The sequence below is a fragment of the Alligator mississippiensis genome, chromosome 8 (genome assembly GCF_030867095.1).
Source record: "Alligator mississippiensis isolate rAllMis1 chromosome 8, rAllMis1, whole genome shotgun sequence".
Classification (NCBI taxonomy): domain Eukaryota; kingdom Metazoa; phylum Chordata; order Crocodylia; family Alligatoridae; genus Alligator; species Alligator mississippiensis.
Window position 1 is genome coordinate 13,757,741 of NC_081831.1, and position 22,533 is coordinate 13,780,273.

Below are 22,533 nucleotides of genomic sequence, written 5' to 3' on the forward strand. Positions count from 1 at the left end.
CAACTGCTCTCAGTAATCTGTTCCAGTGCTTACATATGGCTGGAAAGTTTTTCCTACCGTCTAATCTAAATCTCCTGTGCTGCAATTTAAGCCCATTACTTCTCACCCAGCGGACAAGGAGAATAGTTTAACCTCCTCTTTTACAGTAACCTTTTACATATTTGAAGACTATTATCACGTTTCCTCTTAATCTCCTCTTCTCTAGACTAAACAAAACCCAACTCTTTCAGTGTGCCCTCAGAGGTCATATTTCCTAGACCTCTGATCATAATGGAAGCGTGTCCATTTGAAATAGCAAATTTTGGAAAGCAGACTTTACTTTCCTGAATTGGAACTTGGCCAGGCCAGTGGGGTCAACACCATTACTCTTCTAACCATTAGTTAATGCCATTACTTAGATGAGCTAAGCCATAAACTCTCCAATGGCTGTTACTGTCTATGCCTTATTGGTATCATCCTTAATTTGCTTTCCTTGTTTAAAAAAGCACCCCCATACCCTCAGACAGCAATAGTACTCCGCTTCTTGCATTAAACTTGTTTTACCTCAGCCCACTAGCTTTTCTCAAATTGAAATATTTCTGATCCAAAGCCTCCAAATTTGATTAAAATTTTACCTCCGACTTCCATGAACTTTGGCTCAATTTTTTTGTAAACATGGCGAGATGCTTTAGTTCAATTTCTTTGTGGTCACAGACGGTGGAAATGACATGACCAATGATGTGACGGGAATCGGAGACATTCCAACTCTTTTTCTGGCTACAGTCCCATTCAGCAGTTTAATCTTGACATGGTCTCCCATGACATCTCCCCTTTGGGCTTCCATTAAGCGGCTTGGCTGAAGCTACAGGGGGCAGTGGGAGTAGATGGGAATGTTTTTACCATTCCTACACACAGGAGTGAGGGAACAGTTATCCCCATGCACATACAGATGAAGAGCAGGGCCCACAAATATCCTTAGGAGAGAGTTTCCGGCTGCAGTCTTCTTAGAGATCAGAACTTGTTTCAATAAAAGATGCATGGATGCCAATGTTGCTTAAATGGAGCACTAGAAAATGGGAGCAAGCCCGAAAGTTTGACTCTGCTAGGGGTAGGCATGTTCCTGTTCTACAGGGGAGTTTCTTATAAGCCTTGCTTCCTGGTTCAGAGCCCTTCTCCATCATGTTTCAAGGCCCTGCAGGCTAAGAGATCATCGCTTTCAGGGAGTCCCATGGCTCAGTTTACAAGGTCTTCAGATTCATTAGCATCCAGCAGATGTCAGCACAGTCCACAAAACAGAGAAGAGTATCAATATCAAACTCCCAGGATGGCCTATACCTCTGCATAGGGAAAGCTTTTCCCTTTGGATGGAGGTTCCCAAAAGTCGCACTCTTGTATCCCTCCCATTAGACTGAGGGACCCAAAGGGATACTATGGTTCTGTGGTTTCAGGGTGCTGTCTTGTAGGCATGTCACCAATGGCAGAGAAAGACCGCTGGAAAAAAAAGGGAAACTAACCTCTCTTCCTCAAGGAAGGATATGTAGGGAACCCAGACTTGGTGCTCAAAAAAGTGCCTGAACTGAAAGCCTTGATCCAGGGCCCACAAGAGCATGCGATAGACAGGTGTTATACAATATTGGCATGTTCACAGCAAGTCAAGCCCAAACTACTGCCAAGTTAAAATTTCTGATCCGAATTTTGAAGCTTCTTTTCCTCTCGCCCATGGGAGAATCCTTAATCCAATATGCCTGTGGTATCTAAGCACCTCACAAGCATTCATGAATTGGTCCTTGCAACAATCGCACATCAGGAGATATCTTACCGAGGAGAAATACAAGCACAAAGAAAATCATTATCTGAAGGGTGCGAGAGCCGAGAACAGAATACCCAAGTCATTCCAGTTCTAGTCCAGGACCCGAAGCCAGCAAAGGTTCCTTCCTTTCAAACTGCTGTGCAAGAGTGAACAATAAATTGCTTTGGGGCAGGGACTACATCACTGACCTGTAAGAATACAGGGCTGGAAGAGCCTCCTAGGCTACTGAGTCTAGTCCTGTGTTCGCAAGCAATTATTAACTAAAGGAACCCTCCAGATCACCACTTCAAAACCTCACCAACAACAGTGGTAAGTCAGGGGTTCATTTAGAGAAAGTCCCTACCTCAGGCACACATTCCTAGGCGGAGAGAGGTGATAGATCATCCACGATACATGAGCCACTGCTCTGAGCAGTCCTGTTTCTAACTTTCTACTTGAAGTTTTCTAGGCCTAATTCTGTAGAAAGCGCTTTCCAGCCATCATGAAATGCCATGGGTTAGAAACCAAAAGCTTGGAACGATCACTCAAAACATGCGAGTGACTTCAGTTTTCTTTCTACCGCAATGATCACTAATCAGGAGATGATGTGCAGGTTTGTGCTAAGTCATACTAAGCCTTAATGTTTCTCACTGCCTAGTACAATGCACTCAAAGCCATATATTGCCCTGCAAACTCAGTAGTGGCCAACTGCCATGGGGTGGTTAGGCAGGAAAGGAGCATTTTTATGGGCACAGAGGACTAGGTAAAAGCAGGCCCAGTCACTGCTATTCACCATGTTTTCTCACATACTACATGCCCTGGAATAAGATAACCCACCTTGCTTTTTGAAAGGCAGAAAGAAGAAAAAAAAAAAATCTTTCCTTGTAGCAAGCAACCAAGCAACAGTAGCCAGGGAGCTAAGTCTTCCCACTTCTGCTTCCCGCAAGTCTCATGCAGATTTTCCTTTTGCTTTTGCAGTTTCTAGCAGAAATTGCCCTTACTGTGTTTCTCGCAAACAGTGCACACTTCAATTTCCAGCAGGTGATTTGTGGGAAAGGGCATGTGTCATATGCGAGAAGATATGGTATTTCACACACCTGTTGCACAATCAAAATGGTAGGTACTTTAGAGCAGGGAGCACCCCCCCTTTGCTACATCATGCACACCCACTGAAACCAGGAGGCCCTTGACTCCCAGCCTATCTGAATTGGCAACCTTTAAGTAACCCCATTCAAGAGCTTATCAACTTAATTACGAATCCGAGTGTCAACATCACCTTTATTAGCTTTAGCCAAAACAGATGCTCAGAGATCTTAAGCACAACCTGGGCCAAACGCTCCCTTGCATTCCCCCTTCTCCCAGATCTGGGCATTGCTAGTGTATCTTTGACAACTTAAAAGCAGCTGGTATTTCCTCCCTCTCATCCTCAGGGTCACCACTTCTGCATGCACAGAGCGTGCGGGCATGAAAGACCTGTCACAGGTCCCCTCTGCCAATGGGCTCATTTAAACAAAACCCCTTTTATATTGGAAACGGTTTAGAAGGAGGTTGCCTCTGTCCTCTGTGTCTGGTTATTTGCTTAGTCACTGAACTAGAAGGTCAAGGGGGATCATTAGTAGGGAAAAAAATCAGCAGCCAAGTCTTGTCTGAGAGAAAGCAGCAATTCCTTGCCACCCCCTTTAAACATGAATAGGCTTAAAGCTAACACAGGTGCTCTAACAATGCCAAAGCCAGTCTCATGCTGCATCAGCACAATCTGGAGTCCTGCAGCAGGGAGGCCCCTCTGCAGAGGTGACCACAAGATAAACCATCTGCAGGAGCCCTAATGAGTTATTTTCCCCGTATGCTGTTATGGAAATTACTCAGAGTCACATTCCTTTCCAGCAGATCTGCAGGCAGAGGAAAGACCCATGGCAAGTGATGCCCTTTGCACTGCTTAACTGCTGCATTAAGAGTTTAGAAGGGTTTGGCCCCTGGGGTGACTAATTCTGTGTGGACCTATAAAATGCCTGTTTGAGCCAACAGGACTACTCACCTGAGTAAACTGGGAGCAAGGGTGCAGAACAGAGCCTGTATATAACAAGCTTGGCTGAGTCATATGATATCTAGCCATCAAAATTAGCACATTTTAAGTCAGAGACAAGGAGAAACTAACCCTGAAACTTCACCAACTTCTCTCATCCTGTAGCAGGGGTCGCTTGTAATCTTGGGCTGCTCATCCAGCATAAAACATCCAAATGAAAAAACAAGTAGTTTGATTCCTCATGCAGTGTTTCTCACAGTACAACCTGAGGCAGGACACCTGCCATGCTCTTGATCAAAGACATGACATGATGGTGATATAAATTCAGTCAGTCAGATAGGTACTCCACCTGCCAGTGTAGAGGACTCTTAATGCAAGCAACAGCTGGAAAAAAGGCCAGGACAATCACCTTTGTAAAGGCAAAAAAAAAAAAAAGGGTGACAGAAGATACTTTCCATCTTACCCTAAAGAAAGAATGTCAGTTGAACTTTAACTCTGCAGAAGATTAGACAGCAGAGAACGGCAGATGCAGGAAAGGGTACACTTTGTGATCTTCCTGCCTTTGGGTGTGTTTAGCTTTGAACAATTCCCTCATTACCCCACACTTTGCCCACTGTTCCAAAGCAGCCGCCCCGCTGATGGCATTTAGATGTCAGAGGGACCCAAGCTCTCTTGTAGTTTTAATCTTCTTAAGTCAAAGGGCTAAAGAACTATGAAACACGCAAAGCACACACACCAACGCATGCCCCCCCCCCCCTCAACACACCGACACTGTTTTCTGAGCAAGCTGCGTGGCTAAGTGCTTGTTGCAATAAAGTTTAGAGGCACATCTGACTGAGAACTGAGTTTATTTGCATCCACAGTTGGAGTTTCTCTACAGATTCTAACAGACACCCGTAAGCGCTCCTGTCACTTTTCCCCACAGAAATTAGTTAAGAGCATCATCTAGATCAATTAAGATTTTTATGAACTCTATACACTTATGCCAGCCATATAGCTGTCTTTGCTCTGCCCCGGACAGGAAAATGCATGAACATGACATGGAAAAGGTGCCATGGGGCTTATATATAATTTTTCCATGTATCCTTCACTCACTTCAGTACAGCCCACACCAATTACATTTTAAAGTATAGTTTTAAAGCAGCTTAATGTGGTCTGTGCTTAGAGAGACTGAACTTGGAAAGATTTATCTCCTGAACAGAGATAATCAAACTGCTATTCTAAAGGAGATTGGAGTCGTGTGCAGAAAGCAGGCGTTTTTAAGCCATCAAGACACAGTAAATGTTGAAAGTCTGTATTCAGGGAGATGAGACACCATGCAGCACTGCAGAAGAAGCACTTACAGTTGGGTTTTTTTGTTGTTTTTCTTTTTTGAGGTATTGAGAGTGTTAAGGGTCTTTACTCTCTCTCTGTGTCCACAGTTCAAAAAGGAGAAATTTTTGTTTCAGAAGGTTGATGCTAAATGCATTTAAAAAAGAAAAAAGAAAAAGGAGTTTGGCAGTTCTATATTATCCTAAAGGAAAAAAAAAGCCACAGAAGTGGGAAAATAGATGCAGATATTTTACATGCTGTGCTAAATAATTCCTGGAAGTAAAATGCAGTCAGAATCTTAGGAAGACTGTTTTCGAACCTGAGTGATCTAGCAACAAGCACAAGTAGGAAAAAAAAAAGAATCAATGAGAACTTTTTCCCTTAAAAAGCATAAACTAATGCCATCATATAGCTAGTACGATCATTAACATCTTTCTCTAACCGGATGAGTTAACATCCGAGAAAGGCAGGGGATTGCTGGGGTGAGAATGACACAGGTCAAGCTGAGTTTTTTTCCCCCCCAGCTACTGTCTAAATTTTCAGACGTTAAAAGCAAATATGGAGCCCCCATTTTGGTTTTCTACTATGAGAATTGCATTTGAGGGAGAGTGAACAGAAGCAAGGAGATGGAAATAATGGTAACACGCAGAGTCCAAAACTTCTGAATGGCACCACTTGTAAGAACTGAAATCTCATACAGCAGGCCCAAAAGCCCAATTTTGATAACTAACAAAAGCCACAAATTCAGAAGGTCTAAGCCTACGCATACTGGATAATATTTTTCTCAGAAGGCACAGGCGATTGAGTGGGAGATGCGTCCATTTTCTAAAACGGCATGATGCCAATCCCTTTGGAGTGACCAGAAGAGTGGGCATATCATACACACTGTGTTACGGCAGCAGCAGTCCACTCAGAGCTGGATTCCATGAAAGGGTGCATTGGCAGGGAGACACTAGGTATAATGCCGATGAAACGAAGGAATGACAGCATGGATCCAAGCCAGAGGTGGTTCAGCAGACACTACGCAAAGCTTCCAAAACAGCTCTTCTGACGCATTTTAATCCTGACTTGTAATCCTTCTCCTTGGTGCCCAGGGTCCTAAGAACACAGCCTGCCAACTGTGCTAAAACAGTGGGGGATTTTCTAACGTGAACAATTTATGACTAGTGTGCATCCTGATTCATTTTGCCCTGCGAGCCAGTGTGGGGTTTGAAGAGAGGCCAAATTAGAAAGGCAGGAGGGTAGCCCACTCAGGAAATGAATCGTCAAGCTTATAATAGGTTCTGGTCTAAACTAGTTAAACAGGAGAAGGGGCAAAAACGCAGCCAGTTTTATAAAACTGGCTACTACTACGGCCAGTTTTATAAAACTGGCTGCAACTACTACGCAGCTGCAGCCTATTGCTAGTTAAGAACAAGGATACACTCAAACTTCAGTCAATCCCTTCAATAATACTTAAAATACAGTACCATGTTAAAACACAGTTAGCAGCCCTGAGGAGCCAAGCACGTGATCATGATAGCAGAGCACAGCTGTAACTTTTCCTAGTGCTTAGTAAACACGGTAAAATCCTCCATAGTCACTACATTAAGCAGAGTCCTGGATATTGCTTGTGAGATTTGGTTTGGAGGTTTCGTTCAACAGCTGGATACCAGAAGCGAAGGCCGACTACCTGCATTCAGTTCTGTGATTTCATACAGAGTGGCTTCGAGCTAGGACGACAGCTCTTTGAATGCACTTTTACTCCACTGAAAAAGATCTTTTGTTTGTTTAACCATCTCAAGGCTCTTTCTAGACTCGGTGCTAGCATTTGCTCTTTAACACCCTCAGGATGTGTTTGTTAACGTTTGCGAGTGACGTATGTAGGTACAAGTTGATGGATGAGTAATACTATAAACAAAACTCTTGCTAGAGACAGCAAAATAACTCTGCCTTGTTCTCTCCCAAGCAATAGGCCCCCTTCGAAATGATTTGTTGATCATGCAGCAAATCAGAAAACATTACAGGTCTAACTAGAGTGCACACTGACCTGGCCCTGTCAAAAAGCAGATTATTTTGGAATATACCCTTGGGTCTTATAGGAGACCAGAAAAACTCGAATCACAACACACTGGAACCCTGCATTCCTTTTCAAAGCCACCTGCTCTTCTTTTCCATTAATAGCCAAGGGTGAACATTACATGAGAAAGGAGCAAGCGACCAGGCCTAGGGTCTCCAGGGGCAGAAGACATTTAGCAGGTTTCTGAAAATAGCTTTAAAGCAGCTGTGTCATCCTTCGATCAACAAGGCTGCCAAGTGAATACATTTATCACAGCAAACCACCTGGTCCAGAGATGGCAGCTGTCTGCAGGGCAAAGGGGTCTAGAAAGAGCCAAAAGTAAATTAAAAAAAAATCCTAGCTTTGTACTGCAGGTTGAGAGTTAGTGTTTTGGAAAGTACTGCTGTAATTTGAGGCAGATACTGTGCTGAGATTCCCCTGCTCAGGCCCATACTACCATGATATTTTAGTTGTGGCCAATCTGTGAGCCCATGGCCACATCAGAACTAGTGCCCGATTTTGCTTTCAGGTAAGCATTTCAGTAGGAACCAGACTCACATTATTTGCCACAGAGGCATGATAAAAACTCAAGGCTCAAGGGACAAAAGGCTGGTGTGCTTTATAACTGTACCCACTGCCTTGCTGAGAAAGACAGATTGGACATACACCTACAAGTCCAATTACTACCAGCAGGTCATTCTAGGCTGCTACTGCTGAACATACTTGCAGCAACTCATTTCATAAAAATAAATCTGTAAGGTAGAAATGAGGCTATCAGTTGGCAGATGGACGTTTAGCACATCAGCCATGCAGAGAGCTACTTGCTCATCCAAGCAGCTTAAATGAAGTGTTCCCTTCTGAACTCCGTTACTCAATTCATAGCGACTAGAAGTCAAAATCAAGACTCCTACCAGTTAACATGTAGCAAGAAGACTTCCAAACGTCCCCCTCATTTTAGTTTTGGAATGCGAGGCAAACATTAGCAACTTGTATTTCAATTCACAGCCTCCTCATGCTCTGATAACAACTAGTTTAATTTCCCCTAATAATAGGTGAGGAGAAAAGGCTACGGGCATTAGTGCTGTTCAGTTTTACTTTTGCTATGCAATCTTGCAGCTCCTGTCCCTAATGTCTTCCCTCTTCTCCCCAGCGCCACCCCTTCCCCCCCTCCCCACCCCTAAAAAAAGAAAGAAAAAAAAAAGAGCTGTGTTCTCTCTAAATTTATGGCATTTTTTTCATGCACTTTTCCTTCTCCCTTCTCATTAAGAAACCCAGGACAGGGACATCATTAGAATCTAATCATCCACGGTGATGTTACGGAAGAGATAGGCCATGGACTCCCCATTGTGGATTCGGCGGATGGCTTCAGAGAGGATCAAACTAATATCTACTGTCTTTATCTTGGGACACTGCAGCTTCTGCACTTCGTGAGGAACTGTGTTGGTCACCACCACCTGCAGATTACCAAAAAACCCCAACGTTAATAGCACTATCAACATATCCATTCAGATCCAACTGCTACTCAAGAATGGCTCCTTAAATCATTCATAACTGAAGCTTCTTAGTAGGAGATGCAGATAGGTGCCATCTGAATTACATATGTGAAGACAAAGACTGAAATAAGGTCCTTAAAGTCTAATCATCTGTGGAAGGGGATGATACAAACAATATTGTCCACCAACGGACTCCCTGGGGGCTAGTAAATCTATTTAAACTCATAGGTTCTTGGCTGCTGATAGTCAGATTAAATGACTTGTTCTGATGCATAAAACCACCCAGCGGCCCACCTCCAAATGGGAGACAGATACCAGAGTAATACCCAGAAGGGCTATACTACAGAAAAGCAACCACATGCTGAACATGTGGAAGAGAGAAGTGTCCATATGAACAGTTAACTACCTATAGTGCACCAAAGACACAGATATAATCCCAGCTCCTCATCCTTTGGACAGCGCATGGAGGTTAAAGCCTGTCACTGAAAGAATTGCTCCTGAAATGGTGGCTGTACTGTAGCCTCTCCATTCAGCCTAGATGGGTGGGATTGATACTCTTCTAGGCAGACAGGACATCTATACAGAGGGATGATTCTTAAAAGGGCCATTTGTCTCTGAACTAAAACTAATTGAAAGGTATTTTTCATACTTATAACAGTGGTGTCAAACTCAACCTTCCTCAACAGACTGGGTCTGGATTCAGCAACAGAGTGAGCTCTGGCCATGGGAGTCAATACAGCCATTGCTCACCCCCCATCACTGACATGCATCTCCAGCAAGGCTCTGTACCCAGAGCTTTCACAGTGGGCCCTGCCCTAAACTCCCAGCCCCTCTGGGAGCCCTGCAGGCCTAATGACAGCTCCACGAGCCACATCTAGCCTGCGTTTGACACCCCTATTCTAACATAATGGAAAACAAGTCATTTCTGATACCTACACTGGAAGCCTCATTTATGGTTAAAGGCATGTGCTCCATACTTGGCCTCTTTGGCCTTCCCACCAACTAACAAATATCAGTTTGGTTCTCCTCATCAGCACAAGGACGTCAGGTGAATTATAATCACTCATGGAAAAGTAATCAGTAGCCTCAGCTAATATACTTAAAGCCAGAGGGAGGCTAGGCTTAACCCAAAGCAAGCTTCAAAAATCTGTCCTCAAATGAATCCCAGCAAAGAACAGGGATTTTTAAGCATGTGCTCCTACTTCAGTACAAATTCTACCAGGTAAGAGTGAAATGGAAGGTGTTTTAGAAGTGTGACCCTGGAATGCTGCTTCTTGGAAGCCAAAAGCCAGTGCATTTCTTGGCCTGGCATTTTTTAACTAGCCTACACACAAGACAGGGGGGCATACCTCATCAATAGAGGATTCTTCAATCAGACGGGGAGCATCTGCAGACAAGAGCCCATGAGTGGCCATCACAAAAATTTTGTAAGCGCCTCGCTCTTTCAGGATCTCTGCAGCAGCTACAAAGCTTTCCACATCATCGATAATGTCATCCTGAGGGAAAAGACATCAGGATCAGAAGGCTACTACATGTCACAGTAAGAGTCGGACCTCCCCATTCCTACAGCTGTAGAATCCGTATTTATTTTCGAAAGCTGCAGTAGTTACACATCAGCCACCAGTGAAGATCAAAAAACCCATTTAAGCTAAAAACAAAGCCTTTACTATTCAATGTCATTATATTTATTTGCAGGCATTTTTGTGCTGCTCATCAGTGCACTTCTGAACTGCCCCTGAAATGATGAACTAAGCCTCAGCACCCTTGAGAGGTAGCACATTGCTGCAGGTGAATATGAAAAGTAAGGCAGGGAGAGGTTCTGGCTTGTTCAAGGTCACACAGGAGGTTTGGGGCAGAAACAATAATTAGAACAGAGAAGGCCTTGATGGTGTCCCTTCATCTGCCAAAACCTTCTGCTCAAAAGATAAAAATACACTTATTTCAACATCCTGCAGCAGGATGAGAATGAAAAGAGCAGCAAGACATTTAGACTCTTACAGATTTGTTTGTGTATGCTGGGTTTATGCAACATTGGTAGGCATAACTCGCAAGGAACAGTTCAGGGTTTATATCTCCAGGACATATAACAATTTGAACGGTGGAATGAGCATTGATATTTAGTAGGAAAACTGGAAAGAACAGGCACATTAGTATTCCAGTACTGTAGCAGTCAGTTTCTATACCAGAACAGAACTCCAATCTTTATTTTAGCATACACATTTTAAAAATTGGATTAGGAGCACATGATCCCATCCTGCAGTCCTCTCTTTCAGTTTCATACCACAATGATGGCGATTCTTCCTCCAACATCTCCAACAACGGTTATTGGTGGTTTTTCTTTGGCCATCATCACTGACAAAACAAAACACAACACAACCCAGTTAGATCTGTGTCGCTACATGCACAGACCAATATACTGCACTGCAGGAGATGCCCAGACATGTTCAGTTAAGCCTGTCAGCTGCTTTTAAATACTCAGAAACCGCTAGCACTTCATATAAACCTACATTATACTGTCACACAAGACCTACATAACTTAATTTCAGCCCAGAGGCTGAAAAGAGAGCAGCTACAAAGCATCTTAACAAAAATTAAGAGCTTAATTTCTAGAGCTATCAATTACCTGCAACTCCCACTGGCTTTAAGAGAGTTCTTTTCTTAAAAGCAGTTGTGTGTCAAGATTCCCCAGCGCTAAAGCAGCCTTTGATCCAAGTGTGATGCAAGCAGTGGTACTGCTCTACGCATGCACTTCTCCTCCAAAAAGGGACCGAGGAATTGGTGACATGGCATTGTGTTCACTGCCCACATGAACTGTTTTAAGGGATGTAATCTAACTGCTAGCCTTGCAAACTTCTGCGAGGATCTGAGACTCTGGGGTTTTCCTTCATGCACATCACCAGTCAGCATCCCAAAGACCAATAAGACCGTCAGGATACCAGGGCTGGCCAACTTGAATGCAGAGGCATATATTTATTGGCTTTCCACGAGTAGCACATATGCAGGGAAGGAGGAATTCAGCCCATCTCAATTTTAATTCTATAATGCAACACAGCAAACAGAACTTGAAAGTAGTACAGAGATTTGCTTCTAAACTCTTGAGGGTGATCACATGCATAAAAGGCCAGATCTGTTCAGTAAGATGGTGCAATTTCCCCCCTGCCAGTCTTCAGAGGACTATCCTTTCATAGGGATTGATGGCATGCAAAACTACAAACAACAGACAACGCTCCATCTTGGGGTCAGCATCAATAGCAAAATGGAGCATTCATATGTTTGGAATGGCTCTCTGGTTCTGGGTTTCTCCTTTAGGTGTAAGGAGAAACACATGAGTTGCAGCACGCAGATTACTGGCACGTTGCTAGTGATTTTTTGATTCTGGCCAAGGACAGGCCACCCTTCAGCAAATTCTTCCCCCCCGCAATACAAAAACATTGATTCATAAAAATCCACCAGGTGCAAAAGTCTCTGGGCTCATGTATAACACAGAGGAAATACAGTGGTTTGGTATATACATTTCATTGACATGATTTTGAATAAGGCAAGAAGTCAACACCAATGGGCATCACAAAAAAACTCTTAACATTGCCAAAGCTTTCTTAAAATGGTTTCAAAGATTCTTTTTTTAAAATAAAAACAAAAACACCATCTATACTTTTTCTTCTCCCCTCTGTTAAGTGCTTAAACTTACTGCAATATGAAACTTGTAGTAAGTTTCAGAGAAACACATTTTTGAAACATAAGTAGTAATTTTTTCAAACACCATGTTTATAAAGAAATATAAAAGTATTTGCCAATTATTTAGCCATTTACCAGGACCAAAGTAAAAGCCTTTCCTCATTAAAAGGGGATTCTAGTCTAAAGGTGAAGAAGGCATCATTAGCTCTACCACATCATAAAAATATACATCCGATTTGTTGAAAACCCCTTCTGGCACAATCTCATACTTTTCCAACGATAGCTGTAACTTTTCAGTAATTTGGACTGACAACAGTCAGTAAGTGATTGGAGGACAGGTGAATCAAACTTTAGTGTATGAAAAGTGAGGAGTACAGTTTCAAAGGTCTATGTTGGGACAGTGCACTTTGTTGAACCATTGCCCAAAGACAACCTGCCCTTTAAACCTAATGAAGTTTAAAAAAAAAAAAATCTATCAGAATCCTGTTTGGAACAGCATGTGTTACTTAGCTCTGAAATTTAGTATAAAAACCATATGTATGCAGCCACTTAGGTTCTCAATACAAGAGATTTCTCAATCTCTGGCATTTTTTCTGTAGCAGAGACACTGAGAGAGAAAGAAAGTTCTCATGCAAAAGGGGAAGACTAGAGAAGGTGCTTTTAATAAACTAGGATTAAACTTCCTAAGAGATAAGCTGGCTAAGTATTTCAATTGCAAACACTATCTACTGGTTAAAAATCTATTCAGAATGGAATTGTCCCTGGCCTATCTGCTGTGCGCAAAAAACCCTGCTCAGCTGGGGATGATCATTAAGGATGGAAGGGGAAATCAGAGTAATCCTTTGGATATGCAAATGCTCATTCCTTCCTACAAGGAGTTTAATCATTATCTAGTTTCGTGAATAATAAATCTGGAGAGTTGAAATTCAGCACTGTTTAACTTGGCAAATCCATAACTTCGCCTACAGCTTATGCTTTTGCATTCGATAATGGAAACCTAGTATTTCTTAGTATGCCCAGATTTTAAAATGCCAGTTACCCAAATCAGCAGCAATGTGTGTCCTTCATTTATGTATAAATGTAGTATTCTAGCTTTTCTAAATAGGGTAGGCAGCATGGAGACCTACCCGAATCCTAAAGGGCTGCTCTCCCTTTTTCTTGATCCCTTATCTCTGTAAAGAAAAGAAAAAAAAATGCAAGCCAATATCCATCCATACAACCGCATCAAACCTCAAAAGAACTCAGATTGCTGCAGTGCGAGGTAAAACAGGTCGCAATCACAGTGGCCACCCCCCACCCCACCTCCCAAACCTCAACTGTATTGATGTTTGCAGGAGTGCTAGGATGTGGTGGCTTGAAAAAAACGTTGCTTGAAGTCATGAGCGAGCATTTTTTCTTCCAGGTACAAAACCTCTTTATCTCTTTTGACTACATATAAACCAAGTACGGTGCATTTAAACATGACTGATGGAAACCCCAGATGCAGTCCAGTTCACTGGAGTCAAACTGCTTCTGCAGAGTTGGGACAGCAGCCTGTGGTATATTTTTTTTAAAGCTCATTTCATAAAAATGGCTACGTTCCACTTTGAGTTTGCCTATATCCTTTAAAATAGTCGTAACAATCCTACTTATACACAATGGAGGAGTAAAAAGCCCTGATCATTGTTCCTTTGAGTGCTGTGTACACCAGGGGTGCTCAACCTGTGGCCTGTGGGTCAGATCCGGCCCATGAGACTCACCCCAGGTCTGGAACTTGGACACCAGGGCACTGCTGGCACCGCTCCCCAGCTGCTACCACAGCTAGAATGGACCAGGCATCTCTCTGCGTAGGCTTTTAAAATTTCTGGACCCACAAAGAGCCCTGGACCCTGCACACTGGATGGGGCACCCAATCCCAGCATGCAGGGCCAGACAAGGGCAGTGCCAGACCCCAATCCCAGCATGCAGAGGGTGGAAGGGAGCAGTTCTTGGCCTCAGAATCCCAATCTCAGTGCATGGGGGGAAGGAAGGACTAGTGCTAGCCCCCAGGACCCAATCCCAGCATATGGGTCAGAGAGGGGGCAGTGCTGAGCCCCAGGGCCTAGACTGGCCCTGTGCCATTCATCTGGCCCATTGGACCAAAAAGTTGAGCACCACTGGCATGCACAGTTATTGCACACTGTTAAAAGCACTGTGATATGCAAAGAGGATATGGCATTTTACAAGCTTTCAGACTAGTGGTCTCAGTAAACGGCCCGCATGCTTTAAAGGATATCCAGGTGCCTTCATGTGAAGCCAATAGTTACGACAGTTCATACGTGTTAAAAAGTGGTATTTACCAAGAAAAACAATGCTGCATTTACAAGATCTTCAGAAAGCAAATCCAAGGAGTGGTAATTACGTCCAGAGGGGAAGCAGAGATAACTTGCTTATGCCACACCCAAAGCACAGAAGAGGAGCAATGCACCAAGTGCAAAGTCATTTAATTTCAGCCACGTTCCTTAAATTTAATTTCAGCCTGTTTGATTCTGGGTGGAACTTGCATATTGCTGACCTGCAACTGGCAGCAAGCTTGAAAGCTGCATGAACAAATTTCAACATGTGATGGTTGACACCTTATCAAATCAGAGGAAACCAGCACAGATCTATATACATTTTGATATGGCACAATCCAAAGCCAGATGAAAGCATTAAGATACAGGCTCCATGGAGCGGACAAAAACAAACACAAAACAGCTTTTGAGTCCTAAGCACCAAGCATTTCTGGCCTGGTGAATGAGCCGAGCCATTAAAGCTTTATTAGTAGAGCAATTTTAGAACTTGGCCACCTTATACATATTTGGCCTATGCATCACAGGCTCAGACTGTGGGCCATGCTGTGAGTTATAACTATGAATTAAAGGCATATCACGCCACCCTAAGGAAAGGCATGTGGGACAACACTGAGTGGACCATGGCTGGCACACAAGGAAACCCATGCAGAATTACACTGATTATAAAACTTGGATTAGACCTTCAGTTCCACAGGGGTCCCGGATCCCATGTTCCACATAATGGCACATCTCAGTTTGGGTCTCTACCATTAATCAGTCTCTGGTCCACAAGTCTTTGCTCACTCAGAAGTCACATGCGTGAAAGAAATACTACAGTTTTCTACAAGGAATTCCTCACCCTACTGGAAAGGGAAGGGTGGACCATGTCTAGAGCAAGCAGGTCATGCCAAGGAAGGCCTCAACTTTCTGATCTCTTCCCAACTTCCGTAAAGGAGGGCTTCTACCTGGAACATCTGCTCATTCACATACAATCTAGGGCTTTTCTGTCCTATCTTGCTTGAAGGAGTGCACAGATCTACGTTAGCAGTGCATGCTGTGATCTTTCTTTCACAAACAATATGCATGGCCAACAACGCTATGCGAGACCTAGCTGGATTCTATTCAACTTCCGTTACCAAAACTAGCAGCAAGGTCCCATGCCCAGAAGGCATATTATGATGATACAGCCAAAGGCAGAAAGAACCCGGCCCCGTTTAGACCTCCAGGGTTTTGCTGAACTGACATTTAGGAAAATGCCTCTTTAGTTGCAAGCTGAGCTAATCTGACCAGAAAGAGCTGCAGCGAGGATAAACATAGGGCCTCATATTATTTTTCTTAACCCCAGATGTCTAATTTTAGCTTATTGAAGAACAGATGTATGGCAGGCGTCTCAACACAGGCAGCATTTACTAAAAAGTGACAGAGCTCATGGACTTTTTTGCCACCAGCTGTTTCTTTGGTATCTTGCAGCCTGGATAACAGAACTCAGCACTCACTCAAAACCCACTAGAGATTAAAACTCAAGGACTGGAGAGGGAAGCAGTAAAATGACAGCAAAATGCTACTGGCAAGGATCACCCCTGAACTTCATCCCAATCCCTACTTGTCAATCAACTGCAGCAAAGTTTATGCAAAAATTTTACATTTGTGTTTCAAGTATTGAGGACTGCAATGTCATTAATCAGGTGTCAAGATACCAGGAGCAATAAATAAAGAGGAAGGTGACAGATGCTGAATTAGATCATGTCTGGATAAGCAAAGCCTGAAAATGTCCCCCCCCCCCCCCCCCCACTCTGAAACCCCAGCTAGAATGGACCAGGCATATCTCTGCATAGGCTTTTAAAGAACACCCAAAGCAATGCAGGCGAAGAACATGATCCCACTTGCGCATGTATTGCCAGATAGGAAATCACCAGGGATCCTGGTTTTCTCTGATAAATAAATAAATAAATGGTAAATTCTCGGATAAAGCCCCCAAAATCTGGGATTAAAATGATACACCACTATATATATATATATATATATATAGTGGTATCAATTGAACACAATGTTTTATTGATATACTTACAATTTTAAAGCAGTTTAGAAGCCTACCAGTGCCTCAATCACTATAGTAAAATAAATTATAAGTACCTATACATTTTGGTTTTTGATTTTGTTTTTATCATGGAAAAATCAGAGCTCCCCCTGCCCCCTTCACTCACCAGGATGTGGGTCCAGGCCCCCCCCCGCCCTGCTGATGCCCCTCACTCCCCACCCCAGCCTCCTGTCCTCCTCAACCCTCCCAGAGCAGGCCCTCAGCTGCCAGGGCTATGAGGCCACAGCCCCCTGCGGCAGTGCCCAAGCCCTGGCTACTGCCAAAAGGGAGGCAGCAGCCACTGTGGCCTGAGCGCAGAGCCCAGCTCCCCGTCCCCTGTGGGTACTACAGCCGGAGCGGAGCCTTGGCGGGGGGTGGGAAGGAGGGGAAAGAGGCAAGTGTGGGTTGCCCACTGTGGGTTGGGGGGGATGGAGAGGGGGCTGGCTTCCTGCCACTGTGCGCACCTCTGTGACCACCAGGGCTGTCCCAGGGGAGGAGGGGGCAGGTGGTGAATCAGGGCAACCGCCCCAGGCCCTGCGCTTTGGGGGGTGCCGTGGAGCCAGGTGGACCTATGCAGTGGCTCCCCACTGCCACTGGCCTCACATCCATCTGGTTGCCACCTCTCCCTCCCCTCTGCCGCCGGCTTCCTTGCGTCCAGGGGCAGGGCCCCACACAGGCTGATTTGCCCCGGGCCCTGCACCCTGCTTGGGTCGTCTCTGCTGACCACCCTCCTGCCACTCCCCCCAGCCCCTCGCAGGCTGGAACTCTGCTGCCTGCAGAGAGCTTTTTGCAAAATTGCAAAATCTATTTGAAATAAGAAATCCATATTTTCTCAGGTAAAAGGAAAAATCCACATTTTTTTCTCTTTTTTTATGGGAAACAGAAAACCCAGATCCCTAGAAGTCCCTTTATAGATTTCAAATTACTTTAAAAATCCCACAATCACCAATTAAGCCTTGATGCAGGATCTGCATGCTGTACCTACATAAAGGGGGCACACACCGCTCTCACACGTGGGTAAGGAGGAAACACACCAGTGCAGTGATGCCAGATTCAGTTTCATGGGAACAGAGGAGACTGAATCAGAGAACAAAATTTACTGTCGGAAACCAAGACAAGTGACATTTGTGACAAAGATGATTCCCTTTTGCATCCACCTTGTCTACAGGATTGTGCACTTATCAGCTAGTTTGGACACTATTTCTATGCACTGCACCAAGGGCAAGAAAGGAACACACATTTTTGATTACACAATCACCTTTAAACCTGACAGCAGTGGACCATCTATAACTAACTGCTGCTCACCTCTTCAGAAGCAGGTATCACACTCAATTAATTTGCTTGATAGTTCAGCTGCAAGAAGCAACATGCCATGCTCCTGTTTTACTCTCACCCACATGCCCTGTGGCCATGATTCTGAAACCTTGGCACTATGGGCCACAACACAGACCTGGAAAACTAAAGCTCTCAAAAGGGAATAAAGAGTTGCATTTCTTCCTTACCAGTACTGCTGTCACGTTGTGGATCCGAATATTGCAACAAGTGTGGTAGGTATCCAGAACACACCCTTCCTTCAGCTACCAGAGCTCCCACTTCCACCAAAGCATTTATACTGGCCAGACAAACCAAGTTAGAACCCTTCCAGAAATAATACCTTATGTTCTTGCATACAAATGCATACCTTTCCCAAAAACAAGCACTTGGAAATTGGAGTGTGCATTACCTGTGAGAAATATGGTAAGAGCAGGTTTTGTCAGCTTAAAGTTAAAACTGATAATAAAATCTGCAGCAATCCACAAGGAGCAGAATAATAAGCAGGCTCAGCAACCAAGCTGCTGTGACTGTTACTTACCACAACAAAAGATGTGTATTATATTCCAGAGTTTTGTATGCAAGAAGATACAGTAGCTAAGTACAACTAACAGGCACAGTTCAGATCCCAGGTCAGAATGGCTACTGCAATTCTATGAAAAAGCCCTGGTATTCAGAGGGAAGTGGACAGGAAAAGGTGACTGCAGCACAAAGAAAGGAAAAGGCCTGTTCTCATAACCAAGTCAAAAACCATCTCTCTGCTCAGTGGCTGTTCAGAGTCGACTTTGTTTCATTCAAATGAAGATTTTACCGCCCACTGGTGTCTCTGTACTGAAGTCTGTATACCTTTGCCACCGTGAGGCTAGCTGTAATATCAATTTCAGTGGTACCACTAAGACTAACCCAACAATTCTCAACCTTCTTAGACTCAAGGCACCCCTCATTAGACTCAAGATGCATTTGGAAAAATCCCAGCTTTTAGTTTTCACTTGTTTTTCACCCTCTGGCAGTCTTGAAAGCATCACAAGGTACCCCAATATGCCACAACATCCTGGTTGAGAATCAGTGGACTAAGCCAATAGTCAGTTCCCACCCCTGCGCCTACCCCAGAAGTGAAATGGAGAAAGCATGGTAATCTTACAGGGCAGCTCCAGGCCAGTGTGCACAGTGGTGTTTTTGACCATTGGAGGAGAATGGCGTCCATCATCCATGTCTTGCTCTGTACACTGAGCTTCCCCATGGATCACTGCTAATCCCAGTCGCAGTCTCTCAGCATAAGACTGGGCCCTGTGTGAAGGCAAAAGCGCAAGTGGAGGATACGAGGTTTGTTCAATTTTTTTTGATCACATGGAATGACCCTTCCCTACACTGGACAGGGGAATGTAAGACTCGATCTCTGTACCAGTAAGTTTCCAGCCTGATTCTCTCCCTAGTACTAAACCTGCACATTAACAGACTTGCATTTAAGAAGCATTTTTGGCTCATCCTTCCCCCCATACCCTAAACACCCAGTCTCTTCTCTACCTCTCTGCTCCACCACCACAAGGTTCTTGATGTTCCCCTTCCTGCTGTCCTCACAGAAGACTGAACATCACTTCCATTCTCAGGCTCAGCACCTTGAACACCAGCCTTTCACCTGGGTGCTACCCCCAAATTATGATCTCCAAATTAGTAGTGGTTGGAAGTGATATGTAGTTGTCTAACTATACCCAGTTTTGGCTCTGAGACCCCTTAAATAGATGTAAGCAGCCTGGACTTCCTCTAACAACCAGAAGAACAGAAATGGCTCAGTACTCCAGCTGCTGAGAACAGAGACACTAGGTCTCAGCTCCCACACGTGCAAAGATCATTATTGTGATAATCCAGACACTCACTCCTCATATATTGGCAGCAATGAGAATGTTAATCTGACAGACAGGATTACTGTCTCAGCTCACACCCTGCCCATTCACAGGCACCTTCAATGTTACCAGAGTTCAACGAGCTGTTCCCAGCCAACTAGTAAGATTTACCTCCATTTACCTTTTAGCTGCATCTGGGGACTTGGCAACAATAACTGCATTCCTATAATCTGGGATCTGGATTAGGAGAGAGAAAGGATACAAAACATTTATATGTTTTGAACTATATACAAGGTAAGTACTTGTTATTAACATTACAGTTGGGTCCAAGAGGAATTATGTCTACTGCTTTAAAAAAAAAAAATCACTACAACGGCCACATACTAATATTCAGAGGGAGGTAAGGTAATCATACTGACTCAAGCTGGGATGGAAGGCCAGGCACCTGCGTATTATGCCCCCAGATATAAGACAGTATTTGAATGAAAGAAGAAGAATATTTTATGGAACATAAAACTTATGGAGCTTATGACTGTGGGTCACTTGGCTTTTCTATGCCACCATTCATTACTGGCTATTCAAGCTACCCTATTTTCTTGCGTACGACAGACATTGTTTCCCCAAACTTCATAAATTGCTGGAAATTGGGGGGCACATTGTAAGTATGGAAAGAAATATGATAATAGCATTTTTTGCCTCTGCAGGTCAGGGGGGATAGGGGAGGGGTCTGAAAGTAATGCTACAGTGGGGCTCCCCAGCTGCTGGCTGTGGACACTTTCTCTTTTCTCCCAGCAGAGATGCTGTTTCAGAGGCAAGGAAAAATCTTTCTCTCTTCATTCTACCGTTAAAAAAACCTCCCCAAAAACCAACAAGGTGCACTTATTTTAAATCTTGCTGTAGGTGAGAAAATGTGGTATGTATAGTAGGCACAAAGCTGGATGCAGCATATCTAGGGCAAAGAGCAAGAATTAACCAGCTCTCAACACATCCTGTCCAAGGTGAGGAATGGGAGAAGGAATGGGAAAATATTTTTTTGGTTAAGGTTCATTGGGATTGCTCCCTACCTTTAATGAAATCTGTGAGGTACAAGACCTTTTTCTAGTCCCTCATTCAAGATACCTGAAAACGGAAAGCTACACTCATTGTACTCAATTTCTCCATCCTGAATGAAAGGCTGAGCTGGTTCTACCATGCTATTCTAGAGAGCCTGGGCACTCCATTAAAATCCACCATTCTTGCAATCTGCATCACGATGTTGGGATGCAAATCAGTCTTTTCAGTAGCTTGGTAAAAAAAAAAAAAAGGCTTCCTCCCCCTGCCCCTTTGCACAGTGCTCCTGGAAACAACATGACAAAGTCCATCAAGAACTTAGGTAACTCAGTCATTCACTTGAAACTGGGGACAGAACAGCTTAAGATTTAAAAAGCGATTAAAAGGCATGAATACAAAATACCATATCAAATGATAAGAAAACAACTGAACACAACAATGAAATTCATGCTTCAGGACACAGACTAATTTTCAGTTTGGGATTAGGAAGTAATTGCCAGTGCAGTTGAGCATTTCTTAATTTGGTGAGTTAAAGAGCTTTTCATCTGTCCTGAGAAGCATGCGATATTCTGCCAGAGACAAACACAGGAAGAGAGCAACTATTGGTCTGGCCCAAAAAAGCAATTCCCACATAAGCAAAAGAACAGACAGTGCAATCGTGTTACGTGAGCTACAGGTTAAACGCCATCTAGTATCAACAGAACTAGAGTAACCTCACTTCTTCCTGTATATACTGAAGCAAGAATGGGGATGCCCTCAGGTTGTCTACTGGAAAGCTGAAGAAGCCTTGGATTTCCTTTTGATGAAGGTCCATAGTGATAATGTGTGTTAAACCTAAACAAAACACAAGAGGTCATGATGTCTCTTCTACCCCAATGGCAGTCTCATGAATTCTGAAATTATGTCCAAGTTTCTCTACTCATTCTACTTGTAATATTTTAATGCCAGATTTTAACTAAGGTAATTGCTAGCCAAGTTAAAGGCTTTCAAAAAATACCGACAATCAATAACATGTGCATAAAAACAGCACTACAGCAAGCATAATGCAGGTGGATGAATACAGCATTTCCACTCAGGTATGTGCTGAATATTCCCTAGATGGAAGAAATCAGCTCCTAGATGGCTCAAGGACTGGAAACTTGTCCTCAGACTGGAGAAAAAAAAAAGGGAATGAAAGTGCAGCTGACTCTTGAGATGAACAGCAGGTCAGCAAGTGATGGAGGCTGGTGTTCTTGGCTATCTCCTTGCAGGGCACGCACCTGCTTTGGCCAGCATAGAAGCCAGCAGTTTGCAGACGATGGAGCCCCTCTTCCTCATTTTGCTTTGCTTGCTGTAGGGGAAGTAAGGGATGACCCCAATGATATTCCTGGCACAGGATGTCTTCAGGGCATAAGCCATTATCAGCAGTTCCATGACAGCAGTGTTCACATCCCTGAAAGATTTAAAAACCATCAAATCTGAACGTTGACAAATTCAGATTAAAAATCCTCTCCCCAGTAACCCACTGCTTTACCAATCCTTTTGACAAAAAAAAAAAAAGTGTGTGCTTGGTCTGCCTGGCAAAACAGATAGCAGTAAACAGGGCAGCTCTGACTGGCTAACAGATAGCCCAGGGTCAGCCTGCATTGTCAGCATGTACAGACATTTGCTCTCCA

General features: G+C 43.8%; 2 protein-coding genes across 2 annotated transcripts in view; both read right to left on the reverse strand.

The window, feature by feature from the left end:
• QRICH2 (glutamine rich 2) overlaps nucleotides 1–4,531 on the reverse strand; it is a 60,670-nt gene extending 56,139 nt beyond the window's left edge. Inside the window, exon 1 of the mRNA XM_059732155.1 lies at nucleotides 615–4,531. Within this exon, the coding sequence (XP_059588138.1) occupies nucleotides 615–656 (42 nt within the window). The 5' untranslated portion in view covers nucleotides 657–4,531. The remainder of the gene's footprint in view (nucleotides 1–614) is intronic.
• Nucleotides 4,532–4,622: 91 nt separating this feature from the next.
• Nucleotides 4,623–22,533, reverse strand: part of PRPSAP1 (phosphoribosyl pyrophosphate synthetase associated protein 1) — a 44,328-nt gene continuing 26,417 nt past the window's right edge. Inside the window, exons 4-10 of the mRNA XM_014601882.3 lie at nucleotides 22,138–22,310; nucleotides 21,597–21,712; nucleotides 20,010–20,065; nucleotides 19,129–19,274; nucleotides 10,915–10,985; nucleotides 9,983–10,129; nucleotides 4,623–8,594 (exon numbers count right to left, since the gene is read on the reverse strand). Coding sequence (XP_014457368.1) covers nucleotides 8,436–8,594; nucleotides 9,983–10,129; nucleotides 10,915–10,985; nucleotides 19,129–19,274; nucleotides 20,010–20,065; nucleotides 21,597–21,712; nucleotides 22,138–22,310 — 868 coding nt within the window. The 3' untranslated portion in view covers nucleotides 4,623–8,435. The remainder of the gene's footprint in view (nucleotides 8,595–9,982; nucleotides 10,130–10,914; nucleotides 10,986–19,128; nucleotides 19,275–20,009; nucleotides 20,066–21,596; nucleotides 21,713–22,137; nucleotides 22,311–22,533) is intronic.